The following is an 18,293-nucleotide window of genomic DNA, read 5'->3' as shown; positions in this document are numbered from 1 at the left end:
AAATAAACAACAATCACGTTCACCACAAACCAATCTAGGCGCATCGCCAACTCCCTTGTCTCGAGGGTTTCTTCCGGTAAGCATCATGCTGCCTAGATCGCATCTTGCGATCTAGGCAGTACACGTTTATTCGCTGTTCATGCGTTGCTCGTACTCAAACCTTGTTGATGGCGAGCAACGTGGTTATCATAGATGTGTTAGGGTTAGCATTGTTCATCGTATCATATGTTGTCGTCGTGCAACCCTTAGACGTCTAGCCGCCCTTACACCTATCTTAGGTGTAAGGGCGGCACCCCGCTTGATCATTATTTAGTAGATCCGATCCGTTATGGTTGCTCCTTGTTCTTCAAGGATTAGTTTAATATCTGCATAGCTAGGCCTTACAAACGGGTTGAAGGATCCAGTGGCGCGTAGGGTGTAGTTTGCTAGCCCTAGACAGGATGTTCCGGGGATCAACTTCGTGTTGGTTTTTAGGCCTTGTCTAGGGTCAGTTTATGATCACCGTGCGTGGCCGCCAGGCTCAATCACGAGTAGGATGTTCCGATTATGTGGTGAAAACCCTAAATTGTAGTAGGTCGTTTTAGCTTTATTTTGATCAAGCAGGACCACCATCTGATCGTACACCTCGTACGGATCATGGGTGGATCGGCTCCTTGAGCCGATTCACAGGACAACCTGAGAGCCGATCGAGGCTCATATTTAATGTTTATGTGTATGCCATGCAGGAAACTAAGCGAGGCACATCCAACACCTTCTGACCAGGTATAGGTCAGGTGGCACGCCCTTGCACCAGCATCAGACGTGCGTGCCGAGTCTTTGCGGACCGTCGCTCGGAGGGACCAGGGCCAGCCGCAGTCCTGGGAGCCTCCCGGCTCTACCGTGTTGCCCGTCGCTGCTCGCCGGTGGGTTTCTGACCGCAACAGTAACACAAAGGTTCAGGGATCTTATACAGGCGAAAACAGGAAACTCAGAGTTCAAAAGCAAGCCATAACACAAAAAACCAAATCTGAACTGGGGTGTAGATGCTCCTGGTTTAATAAAAAAATAAAAAAAAATAGTAAAATAATTTTTAAAAATCTAATTTTTTTAGACAATGAACATGAACAAGTGTTCTAACTGCACACCAAAAATTTCTGAGAAAAGACATCTATAGTGATTTGTGCAAAAAAGCTAAAATACGGTGCTGTTTGCTGTTTAGAACGTCTAGATTTGTTTCTTACATCACTTCAATTTGTCTTTTTTGCACAGATCACTACGTAAGTCTTTTTCTGGAGATTTTTGGTGTAAAGTTAGAACAAGTGTTCATGTTCATTTTCCAAAAAATTCAGATTTTTTAAAATTTTTTTGCTATTTGTTTCAAATTTTTTATTAAATCAAGAGCATCTACACCTGGGTTCAGAAATGCCTTGTCCGCCATATCAGTTTTACTTTCTCAAATTGCCTCACAAATGCAGATTCAAGCAGATTCAAGCAACATAGTAACGACAATGCCAGAGTCCCATACCAGCTCACCGAAGATACTTTATCAGCCATGAGGAACTCTCTTGTGGTACTAAAAGTAAATCACAACAGCGCAGTGATAGTAAGCACCTATATGGTTCCTAATTCATGCCAAGAATTCTTAGTCATGTGTGTACAGTGTACCAACGTGCGCTATTAATCCGTGAACACATGGTATTTTTTGTCAGAAGGTAGTACACAACAGTTGGTAAATTGACAAGATAAAGTAGGTTGAACCTAGAGGCATGGTAACTGTGAGAAACTTATAGCTAAACTATCCAATCATACACAAAATACAGACACAGATGATACCTGTCTTCCGCAGCAACTCGTAATATAATCAGTTGGTCAGAAACATCTACCACTGGAGGTTGCAGCCTAGAAACCACAAGCAGAGGTGCACAGCGTTTGTCATCCTAATCACCATGATGCATAAGATAACACATAAGGCTTGGCTACATGCTAGACCCTGATCATCCAAGCATATTAAAATTAGTGGGTGCCATCCTATAAAAGCAAAGGAATGCATGCTAGAAAGCAGGCACGCATCAAGAAGACAGAGAGATGCATTAGATAACATGTTAGATCATGAAGTCTTGCATCTTTTGAATGAACCACGGGACTGCTGGCTTGAACACTTTCAGATACTCATGCAGTCTTGCCATGTCTTAGGTAAGAACACACATAGATGTCTAAAGACTCAACAGTGATTGGCATGTAGAACAGCAAGTGATTACCCCAAGAAGTTTGGATCACAGATTACGCATATCCAACCTCAGGTTCAAGACTCAAAAGGGTCGTTTTCAGCAAGGTCAGACACTTCTTCAAAATCTACTTTAAAACAACTGCAGCAGTTTTCCTCATTTTCAATTCATGCAAAGTTTCATGTAAAAGCACCACCCCATCTAGAATAAATCTCCCTTGGATAAAAACAGTTGGAATAGGAGATACAATATTATCAGCCACCAGGTTCTACTGTTAACTACTTTGGTAAAAAAAAAAATGACATTAAAAAGGCAGCGTATTAGTTTTACTTTCCAAAAACCCTCACAAATGCAGATCCAAGCAATATAGTAAGGATGATGCCCCGGAGTCAGACTCATACCAGCTCACGGAAGATGCTCTGTCAGCCATGAGGAACTTTCTTGTGTAACTGAAAGTAAATCACAACAGCGCAGTGCTAGTAAGCACCTATATGGTTCCTGATTCATGCTAACAATTATTATTCATGTGTGCACGGTGTACCTATGTGCGCTATTATTCAGTGAATATGTGGTGCTAGATTCAGAAGCTAGTACAGAATTGTTGGTAATTAACAAGATAAAGTAGGTTGGAGCGCGCCTGCGCTCAGTGAGCCCATTCCTCTCTATATTTCTATAACAAAACAAAGGCATGGCAACTTTGAGAAATTGATAGCTAAACTATCCAATCAAACAAAAAATACAAACACAGAAGATAACTGTATTATGCAGCAACTCGTAATATAAACGGTCAGTCGGAAACATCTACCACTGGATGTTGCAGCCTAGAAATCACAAGCAGAGCTACATAGCATATGTCATCCTGCCACCGTGATGTATAAGATAACACATAACGCCTGGCTACCTGGTAGACCCTGATCATCCGAGCATATTAAAATCAGTGGAGGTGCCATCCTATGAAAGCAAAGGAAAACATGCTAGAAAGCAGGCAGACATTAAGAAGACAGATAGAGGCATTAGATAACACGATAGATCACGGTATCTTTTGAATGAACCACGTGACTGCTAGCTAGCTTGAACACTTTCAGATACTCATAGAGTCATGCTATGTCTTAGTTAAGAACACACATAGATGTCTAAAGACCCAACATGCCCTGCATGTAGAACAGCAAGTGATTACCCCAAGAAGTTTGGATCAGGGAATACATATAGCCAACCTCAGGTTCAAGATGCAAAAGGGTCATCTTCAGCAAGGTCGGACGCTTTCCGGAAGTTCCATTTCCAAACGCTCGGCAGCTTAGGCCCTACCACCAGCAGAAAACCGTACTTGCAAGCCCATGGTACACCGGAGTGATCCCTGAGTTTGCGCATCAGCTCGTTCACCTTGTCCGGCGAAGCGTAATCTTCTGGGGTGAGCACAACCAGCAAGGCCTGCAGCTGCAGCGCGCTCCTGCCGATGAACTTGATGAAGTCAAGTTCACCCTGGTCGCCGCGGAATTGGTGGAGAAGCACCTTCTTGACATGTGACTTGAGGCAGTCGACGCGACAGACCTCCTTCCAGACCTTGGACGGGTGCTGCTGTCCAGCAGGTCCATCATCGGCTACAACAGACTGGAAAATGAACAATCCGGTTACAGATGGATCGTGCGGGAGAAGAGCCAATTGGTCTTGTGTTGATTGTTCTTGCAAAGAGTGAATTCCACTTTTTACCCCCTAAGATCAATTTTGTGCCACTTTTTACCCAATTTAACGGAAATTCCTAAAAACTACCCCATTTAGCATACTTTCTTCCATTTTTTACCCTTTTCTATATTTTGCCCAACGAGAGTGGGTTTAGATTGAATCTAATGGCAGTGATCAATGGTTACAAGATTGAACCTTTCGTGAATTATTATTAGAGAGTGTATTGTCATTAGGTTCCATTTTTTAATTTCTTAGATCGAGACTAGATCTGAATTGGCGACGCTGATGCAAACTTCAGAAAGCAAAAGTAGTTCAGTTAACTCTGAACTGTTTCATCGATGGATATACCTGTAGTAACACAGTTTAGATCATAAACATGCGGACCATATATAGGGGGTGCCTGAACTTTTCTTTGAGTGAAAGCTTTCAATCATTTGTTTCTAGGATGATTAGATGTGTGTTGAAGTTGTACTTGACTACGACATGATTTTTTTAGTTGCAATAGAGATAAATTTGTGAATCTGATTGTTGTGTACATTGCAATTATTACGTGTGTAAACTGCAGCCACTAATGATTACTAATTTTGAATTTTCTGAGATGGCTGCAGCCACTAATATAGAAAAGGGTAAAAAATGGAAGAAAGTATACTAAATGGGGTAGCTTTGAGGAATTTCTGTTAAATTGGGTAATAAATGGCACAAAATTTATCTTATGAGAAGTGGAATTCACTCTCTTGCAAATAATGTTGTGTGAACGAGTGGAGTGGGTGTCACCTCGATGTGCAGCTTCTCGACGTTGGGAAAGCAGGCGAGGAAGCTGGTCATCATCTTGACCTCCTTTGAGACACCCAGATTAATCTTCAAGGCCAATACCTTGACGCCTGGAACCATGGTGCTTGGGCTGGGCCTTGCGTTAGGCTGCAATGACCAATCCATGCAACAAAAGAAAGATATGCTTATATATCATCTCTGGTTGGGATCTATCTAGGAACAATTATAGTACTAAATCGTTGGCAGCTCCATGGATCGGGAGTGATGGGATTATGGAAGAAAGGTAGTACCTTGATGACTTTGTCACCGATCTGCAGCTGGTGAACTCTTGGGTCCAAGTAACCAAGCACCCGCAGCTTTGGTGCACAAAAAATCTTGACCTTCACCTGACCCTCTTCTTCACCAGATCCAGCAGGACAGTCAAAGAGGATAAGCCGCTCGAGGAGCGGGGCGTCCACCACGACGACCCCCTCCTCCACCATGGACAACCAGAGGAGCACGCAACGCAGGCTCTTGCTGCGGAGGTGGACGCGGTCGGGCGTCTGGTTGAATATGAGCGCGAGGGTCTGGAGAGCAGGGCTGCAGGCGAGCATGTAGTCGAGGTCGTCCCCGTCGGTGATGGTGGTGGCGAACAGGGAGAGCTCCCGGAGGAGAGGGAACACGTCGGCGCCGCGGCGGAGGCCGGCGGTGTCCGGGAGCGTCCAGAAGCCGAGGAAGAGGCGCTGGAGCGAGGCGCATCGGAAGACGTCGGCGGGGAGGGGCAGCGTGTCGGCGGAGGGGTCGCTGGCGTTGTTGACTAGGACGAGGTCGTCGACGCCCTTGGAGGCGAGGAGGCGCGGCCACTGGGCGAGCATACGCTCGTGGTAGGCGAACCTGCATCGGGCGAGGGTGACGGCGCGGAAGGGGCCCGGGTGGCTGGCGAGGACGCGCGCGACCGCGGCGCGGGGCACGTCGGCGTCGCGGAGGACGAGCGGGGTGGAGCGCCAGATGTGGCGCCACCGGGAGGCGAGGGAGGCGGTTCGGGCGGCGTCCTTGGCGGGGAGGCGAGAGAGGATGTTGCGGAGGAGGGTGTCGGGGAGGGCGCTGACGCGGTCCTCGCCGTGGTAGCCCGCGGCTGCGGAGAGGGAGGAGGACGCCGCGAGGGCGTGCGCCTCACCGGGGAAATAGCCCAAGACATCCTGGATGACGGTGGCCATGGCCGGAGTGGCGGAGTGAAGTGGGGACTGGAGTGGAAGCGGATTTGTGGGGTGGAGCTTGCGGCGGTGCGACGCTGCTGCAATGTGAGAAAGGGAAAATTGCGTACGGTTTGATTTCCCCCACCCAACGGGCCCAAATTCCTGAGTTTGGCTCTCAAAAAAAAAAATCCTGAGTTCAGTTGTCTCCTCCAAACCATCCCAAAACTCGCCGGATCAAGCGTTTGGGCGATATGTTTTGTTCGTACCGCGTTTGGGGACGTCGCTTCCCAGTCAAGTCCCCCAATCAAAATTTTAGAAATTTAAAACTTGGTCTGTACTCGACTGGGGATCCACATCCCGGTCGGTCGTTTCTCTATCCGGAGCCTGCTACCCCTGCATTGATGCTGGCTCATGGCGCGTTGGCTGCGCTGCGATCCTGTGGGTACTTTGGAAAGCTCGCAATGATCTCGTCTTCAACTCTCGCTCGTGCTTGACCGCCGTTCTCCTCCACAGGGTGTGTGACGACTTAAGCACCTGGCGGTGGCGCGTCAAGCCTGTGGAGCGCCTGCGCCTTGACGAGCTTAGGTATTTCATCCTTTCGAGATGTAATGATTAGTGTTTGTTGCGGTGGATGAAACCCGTCCCGTTTTTCTCTTCTCCTACCCCCTCCCTTGTATCTGAAATACCTTGTGTATTGGATTGAGTGCTAGTCATTCGAGGTAATATACAAACAGAGGGGTTTTTGCCCCCCTGTCACACTCGAAAAAAAACTTGAATGTCAAAATGGAAATAAAAGTAACCGCTATAAAATCGTTGTTCATATATATATCCAACTTGAATGTCAAAATGGAAATAAAATTGTTGTTCATATATGGCCATTATGGTGTTTGGATTAGGACGCAAATGACTCACGAGGAGGCGCTCAAAGGGGTGCCCAAACCACTAGTATCTAGAAAACGGAGGTAGTATGTGCTAAAAGGGGCTGCAAGAGGTGTTGATTTTCTCTCAATAATACTATACTCGATCTAAAGAGTTCTCGGTTAACTGAGAACTAGCCAGACTCTTAAAATATAGACCCTATAGTATTAACGAGAGGAAATCTAAAATTACAAAATAAAAGGGAAAAAAATGAGAAGGTGGCCGCGTGCACGGGACATCCGTACACAGGAGTATCACTTCTCCTGATTTTCTCTCAATAATACTGTACTCTATCAAAAGTGTTGATTTTTCCTGAGTAGTGGCAGCTACGTGCTCGATCAAGTCGCACATGCTCGTGCAACAGGACAGAAAAGCAAAAATTATTCTAGACAGCCGAACTCCCAATAAAAGAAGGAAACATATTGCTGTACATGAATGAAAATTATCAATTCGTTCTACTCCGATCTGCATTCCTCTCAGTAGCTAGTTGCCTTCGAACTCCCAATAAAAGAAGGAAACCTACTGCTGTAAATTGGCTTAGTGGTATATAGGTTTATTCACTTGCAAATGGGGTTACAGATGATTTTCTTTTAGTTAAAAATGCTATAGTTGAGAAAAATCCAAACCATTAGATAAGAGTCGTGTTTCACCTAAATCTAACATGCAAAAAGTAATTAAAAATGCCAAACTAAAAAAGGAAACGTGGCTACATGAGGATGAACCCTGTCCAACTCCCACGTGAGAGCCCAAGAAGCATTCACCGAAACAGAATTAACAGCTGTAACGAACTAACGATCGATAGTTCGGAAGCTGAGCCAGATCATTGTAGCTCAAATATTATATCTAATTCGTGATTTTTTCCTTTGCTTTATTACTTTTAAAAAGTTTTTACACCTGACCACTGCATAACCAGGATGCACACAGCCGTTTATAGTATTATCAAATCGAAAGTATGAAAAGCGAAAAAAGGCGTAATACATATCGAGGTGATGAAGTGTAAAACGCCTAACGTGTAGGTGGAGTTTCAATTCGTAGATTATACTGCCACCCATGTAGGGAAAAAGTATCCCTCGTCGCAGTCTCCAAACGTGTACAGACCTCCGTAAAGAGGTCGTGGTTCTCCAGTCACTGAAGAGGTAACCATAAATGGAGAATACCTCTATATCTATAGATAACCACCAGCCGTAATACATCTAATTCGTGATTTGTGCTAGTTAAAATTCGTAACTAAAAATAGTCACGTAGTTAAATATAGACGCAGTAGTAGTGATAAGAGGGAATCCAAAAGTATAAAATAAAAAGCAAAAGAGAGAGAAGGTGGCCGCGTACACATGACATTTATGACGAGGGTATCATTTCTCCAGATTTTTTTTTGATTACATGCATGATTCATACTCTGGAGTATATCATCTGGATTTGTATATGGCTGATCATGCTTGCTGCACGATTCTCCTTATTTTCTCTTAATAATACTACGTACAGTATACTCGATCGAAAGAGTTCTTTCCCTGAGTATTTCCGCATCTACGTGCTCGATCAAGTCGCATGCATGTTCGTGCAACAAGACAGGAAAGCAAAAGTTATTCTAGACAGCTAAACTCCCAATAAATAAAAAGAAGGAAACCTACTACGTAAGAGCATCTCTAACAGAGCCCGTAAAAACGCTTACCGAAAAACCCGAGTCCAGTGTACCGAACTCGTGTTTACGGGCCGGAAAATGGCAGGCGCAGAACAGAGCCCGTAACGAAAACTTCTGTTTTTCAGTTTTCGTTACGGGCTCTGTTCTGCGCCTGCGGGTTCCGAACCCGTAAAAGCAGGGTTTTTTCAAATGCAACACATAGAACAATGTATCTTAATTAACCAAATAATCATCCAAATTATTACAACACATAAATAATTATCTGAACCAAATTATTACAACAGTTTTGGGAAAATTGTACAAATGTAAAATGTCTCAACCAAATTTCAACAACTTCGGGAAAATTGGACAAATGCACAAATGTCTCAACAATGATACATGTGACAAGCAAATGAATGGAATGGTAGGATCAAAGGCGACGGCCATGTCGCTGCCAGTGGTGCATCTTCAGATCATAGACGAGCTGGGCATGGGTAGTGGAATTCTCAATCTGCCGATGTGCCTCAAGGAAAGCTTGAATGCGATACGGATTGCGTTGGGGTTCCACTCGGGTGCTAACATTGTCATAGAAGCAGGGCAAGCTCAAGTCTCTTTCATCCTCGATGATCATGTTGTGAAGAATCACACAACATGTCATGATGTTGACAAGGGTTTTCTTGTCCCAAAATCTGGCTGGGCCACGAACAATGGCAAACCTTGCTTGCAAAACACCAAAAGCTCTCTCAATGTCCTTGCGAGCTGCTTCTTGAGCCTTGGCAAATTCAGCTTCTATTCTATCTTGGGGATCCTTGACAGACTTAACAAAAGTTGCCCAATCAGGATAGATGCCATCGACTAGGTAATAGCCCATTGTGTACTCATTGTTCATGACCTTGTAGTTGCAAGTGGGTGCTTCCCCTTTTGCTAATTTAGCAAACAAAGGAGACCTTTGCAGGACGTTGATGTCATTGAGTGTCCCCGGCAGACCAAAAAAACAGTGCCAAATCCACAAATCTTGCGATGCTACGGCCTCAAGGACAATGGTTGCATCTTTTCTCTTGCCACAGTACTGTCCATGCCATGCTTTTGGACAATTCTTCCATGTCCAATGCATACAATCGAGACTACCAAGCATTCCAGGCCAACCTCTTTTCTCATTTATCTCCATCAACCGTTTGGTGTCATCCTCGGTGGGAGCTCGCAGATACGTAGGCCCGTACAACTTGATAATCATGCGAGCAAACCTGCGGGCTGACTCCGTCGTAGTATCTTCGCCAATTCGAAGATACTCGTCGGTGTAATCCGCAGGATGCCATACGCAATTACCCTCATGGCAGCAGAGATCTTTTGGAATGCGCTGAAACCCATCACCCCGGCGGCATTCCTACGTTGCTTGAAGTAATTCGAATGCAATTCGCAGTCTTTGACGATGCGGACGAACAAGCTACGCCGCATGCGATACCTCCTACGGAACGAGATGGGCAGGATAGTTAGGTACCTCGGCGAAGTAGTCCTCCATCAGCTGCTCGTGGCCGTGGAGGCGATAGCGCTGGATGTGGTTCCGGGCGAACACGGAGCCGCGCCTCCGATTCAGCAGCTTCGCGTGGTCCTCCTGGTCCTTGACGGCGAGGAGGAGCATGGTGGCCTCCAAGTCGTCGTCCTGGAGCAGCTCGTCGAGGTCGGAATCGTCGGAGCTCGACGAATCCGACAGATCGAAATCGTCGCCCGAGCTCATCCTCGATTCCGACGGAGCGGCGGCGGCGGCGGTGGGGGGCGGCAGCCCGAGTTGGGCGAGGAACAGCGGACAGGGTGCCGGGCGACCGGCGCTACCTCCGGGTTGCGGGGCTCGGGCGAATTGGGCGGGGCGGCGGCGGCGGAGTGTGGTGGCGGCGCGGGGAGCGTGGGGGAAGGAGCGAGCGAGCGGTTGCGTCAGCTGAAACTTCAGCGCGCCCTAGATAGGGATCGAGCGTTCGGTTCGCTCCGTCGGCCCCTACAAATACAGGCCGACGGAGCGAACCGAACGTAGCCCGAAAAATTATTTTCAGTTTTGGGCCGTTTTCGGTCACTGATCGGCGCCGTTTTTCGTCCCGAACCCGTAAAATGGCGGTTATTTTTCGGTTTTGGGCCTTTTACGGGCTCTGTTAGAGATGCTCTAAGCCGGGGATGGAGTCCATCCTCGGGTGGCGGTGGCAGCCCCACGGCTGCGACCTCCCCCACTTCGACGCTGCCACCTTCCTCCGCCTCGTGCGGGGCAAGTCCATGGCCTTCGTCGGGGACTCCGTCGCCTGTAACCACATGCAGTCCCTCATGTGTCTCCTCGCCAAGGTACCTTCAAGATTTCCACTTGGCTTGCAGAAGCGCTTCAGGTGGATCGATCATGGTCAGTCGTCGTCAGTCATGCAGGTGGAGTACCCGATGGAGATCGAGCCGAGAGGCTGCTTCCACTGCACGCGCAAGTACCACTACCGGGAGCACGACTTCACGGTGTGCGTGTACTGGACGCCGTTCCTGGTGCGGTGGAACCTGACGCATGGCGGGCAGTCGTTCATAGACCCGCACAACGTGTACCTCGACGAGTCGGACCCTGAGTGGAGCGGCGACGTCGCTGGCTATGACTACGCCGTTCTCAGCGGCGCCAAGTGGTTCACGCGCCCCACCTTGCTCTACGAGGGCGGCCGCATCCTCGGCTGCGCCAACGTGGACGGCTGCGAGGCGGCGCACAACGCCACCGACGTGGCCCCGGACTACGCGTTGTGTGCGTCGTTCCGGACCGCACTCCGTGCGCTGGCCGGGTTCCGCGACAGGGTGGTGGTCCGGACGGTGGCGCCGCCGCACTACGAGAACGGCAAGTGGTACAACGGGGGGAACTGCCTGAGGACGCGGCCAGTGCGGAGCAACGAGACGAGCCTGCCGGAGACCGAGGCCGCGTTCCACGCCGCGCAGGTGGGGGAGTTCCGGACCGCGGCGTCGGCAGCGTCGGCGGCGAGGTTTGTGCTGATGGACGTGAGCGAGATGATGCAGATGAGGGCCGACGGACACCCCGGGCAGTACAGGCACTGGCCGCACGAGAAGGTCGGCTTCAGCATCGACTGCATGCACTGGTGCTTGACTGGGCCCGTCGACGCATGGAACGAGCTTCTGCTCCATTTGCTTCTGAGTGGTTAAACAGGAGTAGCTTTTTTTAGAAAGCAAAATTAGCTTTTTTTAAATGCTTATATTTCATTGCACAATATGAATCGATTCCTCCTCAAAATAGGAATTTGTCCCGCTTTATCTACAAAGTCGCAATGGACAAATCCATATAAGGTCAAGATAAGAACCACTTACAAAATATATTAAAGAAAAAACAAGAAAGAACACAAAAAATTCCAAACTTGCCACCAAAGGCATGGACACGAGACTGAGTCGAGTTGGGGCTCCATGACGATGGCCCCAAGAGAGCAATGATGCACTGCGCCGTTGCCATCGAGACCACGAGGTCTAGGATTTTCATTCGGAGCTGTACCGCAGGGTGGATACCCACAACGACCCCCAAGAGGATTACGACACCCGCAACTATCACCGCCGTTGGCACTGAGGCACTGAGCTTTCGCCTGAAATTGCACATTATGAATCGATTTGGATTATTGGATTTTTTTTTTCGAATTAAGAAGCCCAGGCTCCCGATTTCATTGACAATAAAACTGTAACACAGAGTTCCCAGGGTCACATTTTTTACTATCCTATTCTCTACTTTGCACGAACGCTACCATGTACTCATCATCATTTTAACTAGATCACGAACTAAAAGGCAACATAAAGATCTGGCAACCTTCTGGCTCCCGACGTACAGCCCTAGGAGCCAAACTGTAAAGTCCAAATTCAACCATACTCTAGTCTCCTCCTCCGGCCATGGCACCCACACGTGGCGCCCGCTGAAAGCCTCCGGGGCTACTTTAGACAGCAGTTGCACTGCGATAACTTGAGCCTAACGGTTTTGATGTCTACAAACAGTACCAATAAGTCACTCTGTATGACACTTTACCAACTGACAAGGTATATCCTTATCAATGTTTGTAATGATGGACTTGGGTTTAACTGACAAGGTATAACCTTATCAATGTTCGTAATGATGGACTTAGGTTTTGAGGAAGAAGAATGATGGTGAATTCAAACACCGGTCAGTCAAACTAGATAGCCGACGAAAGTATGATTAAGGGTGAAATCACTGAGATTGTATTATCGAGAATTAGGGTTACAAGGGTGTTGCTAGTCATGCAATCTCCTCCCCCGGCGGCTTCTCCTAAGCCTTATATAGTAGGCCAGGTCTCAGAGTCCACCTCGAAGTTTAAAAGGCGCGCGCTGCTGCCCTCACTACTCCATCACCGGAACCAGGAAAAACTTGTTGTAGTAGACATACAGAAAGTCGTCGTGCTAAAACTCCAAACGACCAGTGCAACACAAACACAACATCAACAATCACCAATGATGACAAACGTACGTAGATTGGAAAGGGCTGACCTCAAACCACACAATCGAATACGAAATATGACCGGATCACAGGACATCCGCCGAACACACAACTCCACGCGCCCTCCATCGACGCTAGATGTACCACCGGGGCAAGGATAGGACAGGGTGGACCTTATTCCGAGTTCAGGAATAGCCGGCGCCACACTGTCAACACCCGGATTTTTAAGTCCAGATGCCTATTATGCCATACATCGCAATCCCAGGAAGATTGATTTTACGAGACATAACAGTTGATATCATAGAGTCATCATTCATTACAAACCATAGTATTCTTACAATAATAGATCACATGATCCACACTTACAATAATAGTTCATCTAATGATCAACAAACACAACACATAGCGGAAGCGAGTAGTAGTAGTCCATCTAATCCACATGCAACACTTGACGTTAGGAGATGATCATAATTATCGTAGACGTCCTGCTGTCCGTCATCCTGATACTGCTGCTCCTCTTCATAGTCTGGCCATTTGAATAGCCAGGGACACAACCATGAGTACTTTAAAGTACTCGCAAACTAATACTATTGTAAGTACTAACAATTTTAGTAGGGGTTGCTAAGCTCTAAGTTTATTTGCATAAAGCCAATTTTATTTCATAAGCAATTTTAAATGAAAGACTCATCATTTGCCTAACTTAACTCAAGTGGGAACATTAGTGTCATTCCCACAACCAGGTTGTATTCAAGTCAAAATTCACCATTCAATTCACCATTCAGTTTTAGAAATATCTGACAACGGAACAGTATGGCGTTTCCAATCGTCCGTAACCGTGGACACGGCTATTCGAATAGGTTTACACTCTGCAGAGGTTGTACACTTGTGCCACAACGTTTGATTACATCCGTCAGGGATAACCCTGAATAATCATAACTCAGTATGCGGATCATCAATCATAACCTTTCACTTATAAACTCTAGTATAGGCACCTCTCCCCATGAGTTTGGCCTGCCGGTGATAGCCAACTGTTACCCCGGGAACTGCACAGGATTTGGGTCGTACATTCACCTCATTTCACGTCATTTCACTTTCAACGGAGGCAGCCTCAGCATAACCCCTATGACACTTGTTTAGAGGGAACCCATACTAAAGCGCATAAGTTTCTAGTTAAGCCTTACCCATAATCAGGTATTGTGGGGGTACTCTAAAATTTGGAATGGTATCGCATCCGAACCCAATCATCAGTTTTTGTCAAAGTCGCCATGTCATTTCATGTTATATTCACCTTCAAAATCTTTCAATAGAATGACTCATCATTCCAAGGTTTTCAAAGTCATTGGTTTTCACATGTTCCCATCTAGAGTAGTCATTTTTAGTTTAGCACTAGCAACTAGTCATGAGGGGTGCTAATCTAGCTTGTATTTCTCTAGGCTACTTTTGATGTTCTTGTAACACTCTATACTTAGACCAAAATTAACTATAAAGTAAACCTTGATAAATAAAGTAAAAGCTTGCAAGAGTAAAAATCGGGATTGGATCCTTAAACAAAATTAGAAGTGTAATGGTGCCTTGCTCTAGTAGAGCTTTGCACTTGGGAGCTTGCATGAGTATAGCTTGCCTTGAGTGGTGTATTAATCAAAGTGTTCTTCTTCCTCCTCGTAGACCTCCTCCTCCTGGTATTCCTCGGTACTAGCGTCTATACACGGATACGAGGTATACAATCACCAAACAATTCTTAAGGGCTAGACTAAGCACACAATTGGTTTACACAAACTATTCTAGCATCACAATATTATTACATGGTGGGTTACTTTGTTTCTTTTCAAGAAAAATAATTTCCTCTCATTGAAATAATTATAAGGTTTGCTATTGATGTTCTTTGAGAAATAATTTCCTCTCATTGAATCTTGTTTAAGATTTAATCTCCTCAAGTAATAAAGTATGATATCATGTTGACCAAGGTCAACACTTCATAATTATCATTTGGGAAAATGATTTAAATGAGATACTCCATCTCATGCAATTTAAATACTACTATGGAACAATTTAACATCATTAAGTAATTAAATATGAGGTGCTGTAGACTAAGGTAATTAACTCATATTGGATTACTTAAGACCATGATTTAAATGAGAGAGTAACTCTCATACTATTTAAATAAATTAATTGAAATAATTTAAATGGACTAGAAATGGCCACATAGCCATTATTTTGCTCTAGCCCATGATCATATGAAGCAACCATGCTATATTTTTATATAATCATGTAGAGTATTTGAAATGTGATTTATGAGAGTTGGAATCAACTCAAAATCATTTAGGGTTGATTTTTAATAATTCCTTGAAGTTTGAAAATGCCCTGCCTTATTATTTTTACTACATTATTTTTACAACACAACTAGGGTTGAGGCTGGTGTGGTTGGATAGATAATTTCATAAGCTTTCTGAATATATAAAATTTATCAAATTTGGTTCAGTAGGTTTTATTCTATTCAAATTTTAAAAAGGGTCCAGTATTGAATTTGAATTGAAACAGAAAAACCAGATTTGAATTTTTGGGCCTGGCGGGAAAGCTTAACGGGCCAGAGGGGTGAAAAACAAACGGGCCAGCCCAGCAGCGCGGCTCGCACGCGTGGGCTGCCTGGCAAGGTGGGCTCCACCTGTCAATGGGACTTAATCGAGCGAAACGGTATGAGGGATGTGAGGCGTAGGATTAGAAGGGGATCGTGCGGTTGAGGATCGTCATCGTCTCCGACGAGATCCCGTGGCTCTGGCAGCGAGGCTAGGGGGTCGGAGGGCCTACCGGTGCTCCGGCAATCGTCGGCGAGGTGCGCTTGTTGGAGATATGCCCAAGAGGCAATAATAAAGTGGTTATTATAATATCTTTGTGTTTATGATAAATGTTTGCATACCATGCTATAATTGTATTAACCGAAACATTGATACATGTGTGTTATGTAAACAACAAGGAGTCCCTAGTAAGCCTCTTGTATAACTAGCTTGTTGATTAATGGATGATCATGGTTTCATGATCATGAACATTGGATGTTATTAATAACAAGGTTATGTCATTAATTGAATGATATAATGGACACACACCCAAATAAGTGTAGCATAAGATCAAGTCATTAAGTTCAAATTGCTATAAGCTTTCGATACATAGTTGCCTTAGTCCTTCGACCATGAGATCATGTAAATCACTTACACCGGAAGGGTACTTTGATTACATCAAACGCCATTACGTAAATGGGTGGTTATAAAGATGGGATTAAGTATTTGGAAAGTGTGAGTTGAGGCATATGGATCAATAGTGGGATTTGTCCATCCTGGTGACGGATAGATATACTCTGGGCCCTCTCGGTGGAATGTCGTCTGATTAGCTTGCAAGCATATGATTTGATCATAAGAGATGACATACCGCGGTACGAGTAAAGAGTACTTGTCGGTAACGAGGTTGAACAAGGTATGGAGATACCGATGATCAAACCTCGGACAAGTAAAATATCGTGTGACAAAGGGAATTGGCATCATATGTAAATGGTTCAATCGATCACTAAGTCATCACTGAATATGTGGGAGCCATTATGGATCTCCAGATCCTGCTATTGGTTATTGCTCGGAGAGGAGTCTCGACCATGTCTGCATAGTTCGCGAACCGTAGGGTGACGCGCTTAAGGTTCGATGTCGCATAAGTAGATTTGAATATGGTATGGAGACGAAGTTTGTTCGGAGTCTCGGATGTGATCCAGGATGTCACGAGGAGGTCCGGAATAGTTCGGAGAATAAGATTCATATAAGGGAAGTTGATTTCTGGGTTTCAGAAATGTTTGGGATTTTTCCGGTGATTGACTGGAAGGTTCTAGAAGGTTCCGGAAGGGTCCACCATGGGGCCCACGACCTAGGAGGGCTAGCATGGGCCAAGGGGATGCCCCCTGGCCTAATGGGCTGGGGGCACATGCCCCCCAAGGCCCAGGCCGGCCAAACCCCTAGGGTTTCCTAGGGGGGATCAACTTGGGGGAGGGGAAAGCCCTCTCCCCCCCTTTGGTCGCCGCCCCCTAACCCTAGATGGGAAGGGGGCCACCCCAGCTGACTGGCCCCCTATATAAAGAGGGGAGGGGGTGGCCGGCCACTACACCCCATCATTAGCCCCTCCTCTGGCCGCCTCTCCCTCCACCATACGCTGCTCCGGCTTAGGCGAAGCCCTGCAGTTTTCTTCCTCCACCTCCACCACCACGCCGTCGTGCTACTGGAATTTGGAGGAAATCTACCACACCTCCGCTTCCCGCTGGAACGGGAGAGGAAGGAGCTTCATCGACACCGTACGCGCGACCGAGTACGAAGTGCTGCCGGATTGCAGCACCGGGGACGATCGTCTACATCAACAACGAGATTAATCTCGTATACTTTGGAATCTTCGAGGGTTAGTCTCATCTCCATCTCGTTGCTTCGATCTTGTAGATTAGATCTTGGGTTTCCATAGATTAGATCTGTTGGTTTTATTCGTCTTGCGGTAGGAATTTTTTTGTTTTCTATGCTACGAACCCCATCAGTGGTATCAGAGCCATGTCTATGCATAGATCTATTGCACGAGTAGAACACAATGGTTTTGTGGGAGGTGATGCTTTTGTTGCTTTAGTTTGTGTACTTTGCTTCTTGCGGGATGGTGGGATGAAGCGGCCCGGGCTAACTTTACATGACCGCATCTCATGTGACTTGCTCCACGCTTGGCATGCAACTTGTATTGCATAAGTGGCTTTGCGGGTGTCTGTCTCTCCCACCATAGTGAAGATTGTAATTTGCACTTCTATTGTCAACACTAGTATCACCGTTGTGGTTCATGTTCGTAGGTAGATTGGATCTTACTCGAAAACCCTAAACCACGTAAAATATGCAAACCAAATTAGAGGCGTCTAACTTGTTTTTGCAGGGTTTGGTGATGTGATATGGCCATGATGTGATGATGATTATATTTGATGTATGAGATGTTCATTATTGTATTATGGCAACCGGCTGGAGCCTAATGGTTGTCTTTAATTTTTGTTAAAGACCTGCGTGTCTATTCATCATGTAATAGCTTTATTTCAAGTAGTTATTATAGTAGCTATAAGTGATGGACAACCATGAAGCGGCGCCACTGACCTTGACGCCATGCTGGTGATGATGGAGATCATGTCCGTGCTTTGGAGATGGAGATCAAAAGCACAAGAAGAAAGGCCATATCATATCACACATTATGAATTGCATGTGATGTTAATCCTTAATATGCATCTTATTTTGCTTAGATCGCGACGGTAGCATTATAAGATGATCCCTCTCACTAAATATCAAGATAATAAAGTGTTCATCCTTAGTATGCACCGTTGCTAAGACTTGTCGTTTCGAAGCATCTCGTGATGATCGGGTGTGATAGACTCTACATGTGCATACAACGGGTGCAAGCCAGATTTGCACACGCGGATACCAAGGTTGCCTTGA

The 18,293-nt window shown here is 46.0% G+C and overlaps 2 protein-coding genes across 4 annotated transcripts; one reads left to right on the top strand and one right to left on the bottom strand.

Annotated features, from left to right (window-relative positions):
* Window positions 1–1,762: 1,762 nt before the first annotated feature.
* On the bottom strand, window positions 1,763–5,853 carry LOC124688242 (putative FBD-associated F-box protein At5g56700). Of its 3 annotated transcripts, XR_006998458.1 has the most exons (5): window positions 4,946–5,853; window positions 4,659–4,802; window positions 3,419–3,812; window positions 3,010–3,115; window positions 1,763–1,969 (listed from the first exon to the last, which is right to left on the bottom strand). XR_006998458.1 is itself a non-coding variant. In XM_047221949.1 (4 exons), the coding sequence occupies exons 1-3, from the start codon at window positions 5,849–5,851 to the stop codon at window positions 3,426–3,428; spliced, it is 1,437 nt and encodes a 478-aa protein (XP_047077905.1). In that variant the 5' UTR covers window positions 5,852–5,853; the 3' UTR covers window positions 2,944–3,115; window positions 3,419–3,425. The 3 variants fall into 3 exon arrangements, 2 of the variants coding, with proteins under 2 accessions (XP_047077905.1, XP_047077904.1); XM_047221949.1 differs by lacking the exon at window positions 1,763–1,969 and having other exon boundaries at window positions 2,944–3,115; XM_047221948.1 differs by lacking the exons at window positions 1,763–1,969; window positions 3,010–3,115 and having other exon boundaries at window positions 3,197–3,812.
* A 2,958-nt stretch (window positions 5,854–8,811) lies between these two features.
* LOC124690617 (protein trichome birefringence-like 20) lies at window positions 8,812–11,531 on the top strand. The gene is made up of 4 exons (XM_047223978.1): window positions 8,812–8,949; window positions 9,787–9,924; window positions 10,512–10,691; window positions 10,770–11,531. Exons 1-4 carry the CDS (start codon window positions 8,812–8,814, stop codon window positions 11,529–11,531), a joined length of 1,218 nt encoding a protein of 405 aa, XP_047079934.1.
* Window positions 11,532–18,293: the final 6,762 nt, after the last annotated feature.

The sequence above is a fragment of the Lolium rigidum genome, chromosome 2 (genome assembly GCF_022539505.1).
Source record: "Lolium rigidum isolate FL_2022 chromosome 2, APGP_CSIRO_Lrig_0.1, whole genome shotgun sequence".
In the NCBI taxonomy this organism is placed as follows: domain Eukaryota; kingdom Viridiplantae; phylum Streptophyta; class Magnoliopsida; order Poales; family Poaceae; genus Lolium; species Lolium rigidum.
Note: the sequence above shows the minus strand (reverse complement) of the source record. Positions and strands in the feature narration are given on the sequence as shown.

Coding starts and splice junctions, on each gene's coding strand:
- LOC124688242 (XM_047221949.1), bottom strand. CDS start 5,851: ATGGCCACCGTCATCCAGGATGTCTTGGGCTATTTCCCCGGTGAGGCG. Junction 4,803..4,945: donor TCGGTGACAAAGTCATCAAG/GTACTACCTTTC, acceptor TGGTCATTGCAG/CCTAACGCAAGGCCCAGCCC. Junction 3,813..4,658: donor TCGAGAAGCTGCACATCGAG/GTGACACCCACT, acceptor TTCATTTTCCAG/TCTGTTGTAGCCGATGATGG.
- LOC124690617 (XM_047223978.1), top strand. CDS start 8,812: ATGTCGCTGCCAGTGGTGCATCTTCAGATCATAGACGAGCTGGGCATG. Junction 9,925..10,511: donor AGGCGATAGCGCTGGATGTG/GTTCCGGGCGAA, acceptor GGGCTCTGTTAG/AGATGCTCTAAGCCGGGGAT. Junction 10,692..10,769: donor TCATGTGTCTCCTCGCCAAG/GTACCTTCAAGA, acceptor TCAGTCATGCAG/GTGGAGTACCCGATGGAGAT.